Source organism: Berghia stephanieae, chromosome 10, assembly GCF_034508935.2.
Source record: "Berghia stephanieae isolate SIO BIC M18660-M18661 chromosome 10, UCSD_Bste_1.3, whole genome shotgun sequence".
In the NCBI taxonomy this organism is placed as follows: Eukaryota; Metazoa; Mollusca; class Gastropoda; order Nudibranchia; family Aeolidiidae; genus Berghia; species Berghia stephanieae.
The window spans coordinates 27,361,994-27,371,993 of NC_088369.1; the positions used below are offsets into that span (position 1 = coordinate 27,361,994).

Below are 10,000 nucleotides of genomic sequence, written 5' to 3' on the forward strand. Positions count from 1 at the left end.
CCAACTGACGATGAAACAAAAAGGCTTTTGGATTTCACGTCTGCCTAATGTATTGAAATTTGAGGATGTGACTGATAACATGGGCGTGTGTTCTTTACATTGGCCGAAAGACACTGAAATGATTCGAACCGTCGGAAGAGCCTTTCGACCTGCTAATCCACCTTCTATTTTCCCTAACGTTCCAAAATCTTGTATCCCTCTACAGGCTGGCAGACATACTTGTCGTACTACAGACAGAGCAACAGCAGAGTCAAGAGCTGTTGTTATTGATGAAATGGCTGAATTTCGTGCAAGAGATTCGCTTGATGGAAAGGATTTTCATGAACGCTTTATTGACATGCTTCTTGACCATCCTGTAGGAGGTGTTGTTGGATTTGAAAAGGCAAGAGGGCTCTACACTTTCTGTAGTATACGTAGAGATGGTCCAATCTGTGATTTTTCTATGTTTTTTAATATATTATCTTCCTCAGGTTCTCTGGCTTTATCATTTGAATGCTACAAGGGCGTCAGAAAAATAAAGAATTATCCAGACTTTATTTCTAGTGACAAGCAAGTGAAGTGTTGGAGTGGGCTTGATGCATTGATTAAGTATGTCATTTCCAATGATGAAGATGTTCCACAGGTGAAATTTCTACAACGTAATGTTCACATTTTTAATGCCTCTAAAAATAAACGCATTTACTCCACAGAGGACCTTTTTACTGCTTTTAGTTGGTATTCATTGTCTCGTTCTCTATATTCACAGCTTAGGAATTATTTACAATTACCATCCATTTCTACTTTACAGAAAATTACTGCTGTCAGCAAAAATATGAGTGATGCAGCTTTATTTACCTCTATTTTCAGGAGCATCAGTGAGCGCAACCGGGGATGTATATTGATTGTGGATGAAATTTACATCAAAGCCTCTTTGTCGTATCGTGGTGGTGAAGTCTTTGGTTATGCTCATGATTATCCTGACAGAGCAGCTACAACAATGCTTGGTATTATGGTGAAATGTTTTTTTGGTTCAAAATCTTTCCTTGCCAGACTTGTTCCGTGTCATTCATTAACTTCTGAATTTCAATTTCAACAGGTTGCTGAAGTCATTACAACTGTGGAGGAATGTGGAGGAAATGTTGTCGCCATTGTATGTGATAATAATAGAGTAAATCAGTCTTTTTTTCAGAAATTTGACAGAGATGATGAGCAAAAGCCTTGGATTGCTAAATCCCCAATCTCAACTAATCACAAACCTCTTTTTTTGATTTATGATCCAGTTCACCTGTTAAAGAACATACGTAATAATTGGTTTTCAGAAAGAACTGGTACCATTGCTTTTTCACCTTTAGATAGTCCTGACCCCACAGACAAGAAGATGGCTAAATGGTCTGATTTGATCGCACTATATGATCATGAAACATCTGAATTTTCATTGCGCATGTCTAAATTAAATAATGTTTGTCTTAGGCCTTCTAACATCGAAAAGCAGAAAGTTTCTCTTGTTCTTGATGTCTTTTCAGAAAAAACAAGTGCAGCCCTCAAGTCTTCATCAGCTTCGACACAGTCATGGAAAGATACGGCTATATTCATTGATAATGTGATATGTTTATGGAAAGTTTTCAATACAAAAGATCCTCTCCGACAGACTCGACTTCGAGATCCTGATATGGCAGTAATCAGGGATGAGGAGCATCACCAGCTGGATATTCTGAACTCATGGGCAGATATCGCATTACGTCTTACTCCACTTTCTAATCCTCGTATGCATTCTCTTACAGCAGATACAGCCAAGGCTCTCTTCTGGACCTGCAAGTGCTTTATTGATTTGGCAAATTTTCTCTTGTCCTCAGATAACAGTCTCCATCATGATTATGTCGCTCTTGGTTTTTTTCAACAGGATGATATTGAAAGCCATTTTGGTCACTTACGCAGATCAGCAGGGTGTAACTATTACATTTCAGTAGAGAATGCCTCACATACCAATACCATTGATCGTGCCAAGCTCATGCTGGAGAGCATGACAACAGATGTTGATTACAGTGGAGCACCGCATGCTTGTAATTTATGTGACCTTCCATTTTATGACAATGATATTTTGCTTTTAGATTCACTTCCAGACTTTCCTAGTAAACTGTCAACTGATGAGACAATGCCTCTTTTTTATATTGCAGGTTATATTGCATCGAAACACCCGGATCTCCAAGGTAACATGTCATCGTTTCCCACTGAGACTACTTCTTTTACAGCAACGCTTTCTCGTGGTGGTTTGAGCTGTCCTTCAGAAGGACTTTTTCAATTTCTCTTGTGTTTTGGATTTTTCAGACAGACAGTGGAGCTATCATGTAGGCGTAGATATCTTAATTTATTCAAAGAATTTCCTCGTTTTTTCAGATTGGACTGTTCCATACCAGACGCTGCAATTTCAAGACTCGTTAATATTTTGCTAAAGAATTATTGCAGGGAAAATGTGGAGGAAAGAAATGTTGAGCGGAGTGCAAGGAAGATAAGAAAGCTGACATCAACATAAGACATCATTATCAAGCAACCTTCTCTCCCCCCCCCCCCCCCCCCCCCCCCCCATGCCCCAATGTTAAATTTTTATGTCCATGAATGTGAATATTAATTCTCGAATTTCAGAGACACCCTCAAATAATTTTCTTCTTATATCCTCAGAATCGCCAATATTACTTACAGGGCCATGTATGTATTTCTATGTATTTATTTATTTAAAAAAAAAAAAATTAATTAAAAAAAATAAATAAAAAAATAAAAAATTTAAAAAAAAAAAAAAAAAAAACCTTAATGCGGCCACATTTTGATTGTGACGGTCACAAGCCCGTTAAACGCAGAGTGAGGTACAAATTGTATCATGAAATGGAATCATCTGGATTATTCTTCCAATGGATTAAGATTATGGTGTGTTTCTTATTTGGATAAATATTTCTGAGGATTAATTTGTGGTTGTGATATTCATGGCATGTAAGTAGACACCCTTAGATTTGGATATTTTTCACTTTCTTTTTCTTACTAGACTACTTGTCAAGTTGTATTCCAACAATGTGAATAATAGCATTTCTATCCCTCACTACTATTACTCTTAAGTTAATAGACTTAGATTAAAAGTACATGCTAATGGAGAATATGAACTAACAACTAATAACAATGAAATATGAAATAGATATAGTCTTCTTAGAAATAAGTAGTAATCATGTCATGATAATCAGGGGCGGTTGGTCACATTGTATTTAAGGCGGCACAAATCCGAAATACAGAATCAAATTTTATTGGTCTAGTTAATTTAATTTAATTTGACCTAATTTGTATGTGTGTGTGTGTATGTGTGTATGTGTGTGTGTGTGTGGAGGGCGGTATTGCAATTGTTTGCATATATGTGCGTGTATTTGTGTGTGCGTGTATGTGTGTGTGTGTGTGTGTGTGTGTTAGAATATTAACGAGACGTACTCACAAAAGAGCATCAATTATCTTGGACAAAACTTGTCTGGTACCTTTCACCTGTTCATTATAACGACTCACAGACGCAGCATGGCCTGTTTCCAACTGATTTCTTATATCTACAACGTTGAAAAGTTTATATTTAACAGCATCTGTGACATGGCTATTTGATTCAGAATGTTTCTTCAGTGCCTGAGAGATGTGCGCAATATCACTGAATCCTCCTGTTGTCCGTTATAGCATACATCACCAAAAATCAAGCAATAAAAACAATGAAGCGTTTTACGGCTTTCACTGGCAGTAAGCCATTCAACATTTTAAAAATAATCATTATTCAATCGGCGCTGTCTCCTCGGAGTGTTAGAAACTAAGTTAAAATTCACTGGTTTGTGTGGACCTAAATCTTTCACCACTATTTTCTCTTGAGGGGATAAGTGTCGGAATTGATTATCAATTAAAAAATCAACATGATTCATGATTGGTTACAAATTACAGAAATAACTTTTTAAAATAAAATGATTCAAGATAAAAACAGGTAGGTTTCATAAACAATGACAATAGCGATAATACTTTTCTCTGAATACTAACGACTAACGGTATGACAGACAACTTTAGAATAATAGAATTTAAAAATCCACATTTAATTCCAAACGCAAAGCACTTGTTAACTTCACACACAATCAGCGACATCTTTATAATTATACTATTATTAGACAATGCACACAATACAAGTTGAGTAGGGATCGTTGGGAATGTGCGGGGATGAAGGACTCCGTGGGGTCAGGGATTTTTATTTATAGTACCATGGGGCTCTTCTCGGTGCATACTTTGTTTACTGTTCTTTTTTATATTTAATATATATTTAAGCAAAACAAACAATGATAAAATATATATTTATTGCCATTCTCTTCATCCGTATATCTAAGTGAAGCAAAGCCTCTTCTTTCAGTGATAAAACTGATATGGTTTTAATTTATCCCAAGTAGGACCTCAGGGCGTGCATCGCTAGATTGGCCGTCTTGGCCTAATTATTTTAGCAGTGAAAGACAATAGTTAGTTGGGGAGGGAGGGTGGAGGGAGATTGGGGAGTAGTAACTAACTTTCTTCAAGGTACAACGGAGTATAGGATAAGGACAGGACGGCCAAACGAAGACTGGCTCATATAAACAAAAAAAACTTCCCCACCACACCACACCCTCCGCTCATTGTCACCCCGCGCAGGCAACGGGGGAAAGATGAAACGTGCCGATTTGACGCTACCTTCGCTGAGCGACGCACGAGTCATCAAATATTAAATTCAAAACAAAAAGCAGTATGTGCTAAATTTTTAATTTTATCAAAATTGTAAAATTGAAGTTTTTTGTTTGGTTGACATGCTAATCTACGGAAAATATAGGGCGGCACAAAACAACTTCGCTCTATTGACCGACCGCCAGTGATGATAATCATCATTTATTATTATTATTATTATTATTATTATTATTATTATTATTATTATTATTATTATTATTATTATTATTATTATTTTTATAATAATAATAATAATAATAATAATAATAATAATAATAATAATAATAATAATAATAGTAGATCTTTATTGTCCATAAATATGGCAATGTGTCATAGAACTAGAAATATTCAGATTTTACGGGGTTTCTTCTTGATATTTCGTACTGTTTACAAAATAATAACTATCAATTTGAATTGCCCTTAATTAACCCATCTGTGATTTAAGCAATTATAATCAAGGTTAGCTATCATCAGAGTAATATGTATTTAAACTAGAATCATGAAAAATATAATTTCTCAATAAAAATAGTTGTAGAGAGGCACTTTTAAAAAGCGTTTTAAACGTTTCGTAATTCGTACAGATTCATTGAGGCCCAGTTTTTAGGCCTCCAATAGAATCGATTCTCTTCCGGGCTATGTGACCTACTGTCTGTTCACCTAGATTGCAATTCATTGTTTAACAAAACAAAACTTCAAAGTATATCTCAAATAATGGAAATCAGTGGAATACGATTAATGATTGCACAAATAAAAGATAGATTCAGATCTTAAAGCATCACAAAGAAAAAATCACTCCACTTAAGTTCTTAAAAATCTAAAAACACACCAAAAGTATAACTGTTGACAGTCTTCGGTTTCTTTCTCTGACTGACACAAATGCACACGAACAAACACACACACACTCACACACACAAATAAACACTCATACATCAACTCGGCACTACAAGCAAGAAAAATGTTGGTAAATTTGTCCACAATGCTTCGTTGCAAAGAATTACTTTATTCAATAATCGTGAAAAAGAGGTGGGGGGTTTGATATGTCATATTTTAAAGTTTTATGATGTTTTTCTTTGCTGCTTACAAATAAACTTGACAATGATCAGTGTTTTTGACAGTTAATGTAATATTTTGGATGGCCGAAGTTACCCTACATTGGCAATTGCCTAAAATAAACGTTTTTGAACTTTGAACCTAATTTGGCGCATCCCCCCAGTCCAACGATGGAGCTCTCAGATCCTGGCACAAGTCGAGGGGTTTTCCGCTATTTGAAGATAGTATAATTCGACCTAGTTTCTCGCTCAATCAGCTGTCGCGATACTAATGGATATAGCATTAATTGGAGCTCGGATTGCTTTGCACCACGGTGTTTGATTTAGTCACTACTACGCGGAGTGATGTCACCAACACACGAGTCGGCGCAGTGCGTGACTCGGAATCTTGAATAGAGTGGAGACTAAAAAGGCAGTATGTTGTTGGCGAGTTGGCGAAAGACAGTGGAGTTAAAATCTCTGTTTTATTTTTAATTAAATTATGCTGTTAATGATTTTTTTAAAGATTGGATCGAATGGTGCCAGGCACCGCACCAATCTTTTAAAAAATCATTAACAGCATAATTTAATTAAAAATAAAACAGAGATTTTAACTCCACTGTCTTTCGCCAACTCGCCAACAACATACTGCCTTTTTAGTCTCCACTCTATTCAAGATTCCGAGTCACGCACTGCGCCGACTCGTGTGTTGGTGACATCACTCCGCGTAGTAGTGACTAAATCAAACACCGTGGTGCAAAGCAATCCGAGCTCCAATTAATGCTATATCCATTAGTATCGCGACAGCTGATTGAGCGAGAAACTAGGTCGAATTATACTATCTTCAAATAGCGGAAAACCCCTCGACTTGTGCCAGGATCTGAGAGCTCCATCGTTGGACTGGGGGGATGCGCCAAATTAGGTTCAAAGTTCAAAAACGTTATTTTAGGCAATTGCCAATGTAGGGTAACTTCGGCCATCCAAAATATTACATTAACTGTCAAAAACACTGATCATTGTCAAGTTTATTTGTAAGCAGCAAAGAAAAACATCATAAAACTTTAAAATATGACATATCAAACCCCCCACCTCTTTTTCACGATTATTGAATAAAGTAATTCTTTGCAACGAAGCATTGTGGACAAATTTACCAACATTTTTCTTGCTTGTAGTGCCGAGTTGATGTATGAGTGTTTATTTGTGTGTGTGAGTGTGTGTGTGTTTGTTCGTGTGTATTTGTGTCAGTCAGAGAAAGAAACCGAAGACTGTCAACAGTTATACTTTTGGTGTGTTTTTAGATTTTTAAGAACTTAAGTGGAGTGATTTTTTCTTTGTGATGCTTTAAGATCTGAATCTATCTTTTATTTGTGCAATCATTAATCGTATTCCACTGATTTCCATTATTTGAGATATACTTTGAAGTTTTGTTTTGTTAAACAATGAATTGCAATGAATCAAGTTGACTCTTTACTTCACCGACCGTTTGGGAGATTGACACTAGATGACAAATTAGAAATAAAAAGACTAATTCCTCACCAACCAACTGATTTTGAATTAAGACAGGTGTGGAAATCTCGAAAACGCTCTTTTTCAGTTACATGGTATGACAGGCATGAATGGCTCACAGTTAGTTTAGTCTTTTGTTTTTATTGTCTACTTTTTACAGATACAACAAACACTGACAAATCATGGACATCTATAGGCTATAGTGACCTTAACCACTTCCATCGTATTTCTTAAACCTCCCGAACGTTGTTTTAGCACCCTTAAAAGAGTGAATTTTTTTTGTTGCGAAATTCAATGAAACAGGAGCGGTTAAATTCATTAATGATTCTGTCAATTCACAAAGCTGAAATAGATGCCATTCCAGATTTCAATAAACACATTATAAAAAGATTTGCAGAGATGAAACATCGCAGTGCAGATTTTTTTACAAGTACTAAAAGTAAGTAATTTCTGTCATAGGTTTTTTTTTCTCTTTTGATATACATTTATAACATATTGATTGCATTATCTACCAAATCCAATCCTTTAAATGGTGGACAAAGAATAATTACAAAGACCTTTTCATACGGACTTGTATCTCAGTGTTGTGGCTTGTTGTTTTCATGAATTATTTGTTTTTGTAAGTTTTGTCCACTCGTAGAAACCATCGACCCTCCCCCACCCTTCCATAAAAGAGAGTTTTTAATATGTCGTGCTCTCTCCTCTTAACCGTGTTCACGGTATTACAATTTTTTTTCTAATCATGGCACCACCATATGCCGTCAATATGCCACGCCGCTGTATATATATATATATATATATATATATATATATATATATATATATATATATATATATATATATATATATATATATATATATAACATGTTCCCAATGCCGCTGTAAGCGCAGGAGGAGAAGGACGAGGGGAGTGGAGGAGGAGAATAAGAAGAAGATGATGATGATGAAGGAGGAGGAAACGAAGAAGATGATGATGATGAAGGGGGAGGAGGAAACGAAGAAGAAGAAAAAGAAGGAGGAGGAGGAAACGAAGAAGAAGAAGATGATGATGGCAAAAACAAATGTGAAAGTAGAATAACTCACCACAGTAAAATGTAAATTTATTAAGATCGTCATACACTGCCTCGAAAGCTCTGACTAACTCCTCCTTCGCGAGTTCAATTTCACTGGCTGATTTACCTTCCTGTTTTAGTCGGTCCAAGATTCTGAATTATGATTTACAACATTGAAAATAAATAATCGGGGACGATCTATATTCATTCTTCATATTCCATTGGAATGTTACTTAATACAATTGTAACATAATTTACTTTTCTTAAAATTGTAACATTTAATTTTCTTAAAATTCTCATGTCAACAAGGCTTCAGGCGCTCTAGATTTCTGTTATTTACTCACAACAACCACAAGAAACATACCAGCAAACAAAACTACACGCAACCTTAAACAGTTATATTACTATTCAAACATTTATTTAGTGAGAACTAATCATCCAAAAGTGTTCTAAAAACAATAACAAAGAAACTCCGTGTGTTGTTTCACTTTGTTGGTAGGAAATTGAAAGAAAATTTAATTCTGAAAGAAAACGTCAGCGTTCGATTCATGCACGACTCGGCAACTAAAACAAGTGAGTTGCACTCAATTTGTTATGATAAAACAAGATACCGAATGAGAGGAAAGGTCTAACCCACACCGGAGACTGACTCCGACGACCCGGCACTGCAGTCCTCTGCCGTCTTTCGGATAAAGACTTCGGGCACGGACAAAATACTAAGAATAAAGAGAAGAGCCGCTAGACCTACCCATACCAAGCTCGAAAAAAAAAAAAAAAACGGCAAAGGACGTCGGGTGCATGGTATGGTCTAGCGGCTCTTCTCTTTATTCAAGTATTTTCTTGTTGCCCGACGTCTTTATCCGGAGGACGGCAGTGACAGGGTCGTCGGAGTCAGTCTCCGGTGTGGGTTAGCCCTTAGGTAGAGATTGGCGCTCTATAGGTAGAATGCGCTTGGCCAAGGAGTTCACAACATTGCCATCCGGAAGTATAACGGACCAACACACAAACTCTGTGTAACCGTGAACTTTTATAGTCTGGTTAATACAGTTTAGTGAGAACAACTCACAAACGCGGATGGCAAAAACAATAACAAAGGCCTGAGTGACGTCATCTGCATACTATCTATGAATTTTATTACTCCTCCTATATTAAAAAAAAAAAAAAAAAAGATTATTATCAATGTTTTTTTCCACGTGTTCGACTCCTTGGCCACATTGCAAATTGTGCTCAGAATAACATACACAATAATAAGTGTTCGTTCACACTTTTCGAAATATCCAACATCACAATAGGTCATGTTTTTTTCAGCCTGACCAATTGGTTTGTTTACAACTTTCATCAACAAATCACGTGATCGATGACTGGGTTGGAGGAAAACCAGAATATTGATATTATGCGTTTAGTTTTGTTTTGTTTTTTTAACTCAAAACATCCGCCAGCCGAACCAACACAGAAAACAATGTGTGACCAATAACGGAGATAAAAAATATAAAGTGAGTAGATGTGACTCATATATAAGGGAACAACACAAAACAAACAACGTTTCGGCCCTTGGCCTTCGTCAGGAGACAGTAAACAAAAACACAAACAAATATGTAAATTTACAAAATATCACATTTTGTCAAATGTGGAAATAAAGTTAATGTGAGGAAAGGGCGTCAAGTGTTGATGCAAGAAGTGGCGCGAGAT

General features: G+C 36.2%; 1 protein-coding gene across 1 annotated transcript in view; it reads right to left on the bottom strand.

Annotated features, from left to right (window-relative positions):
- Positions 1-10,000, bottom strand: part of LOC144980901 (translationally-controlled tumor protein homolog) — a 31,915-nt gene that overhangs the window by 3,362 nt on the left and 18,553 nt on the right. Inside the window, exon 4 of the mRNA XM_078928809.1 lies at positions 8,343-8,464. Within this exon, the coding sequence (XP_078784935.1) occupies positions 8,343-8,464 (122 nt within the window). The remainder of the gene's footprint in view (positions 1-8,342; positions 8,465-10,000) is intronic.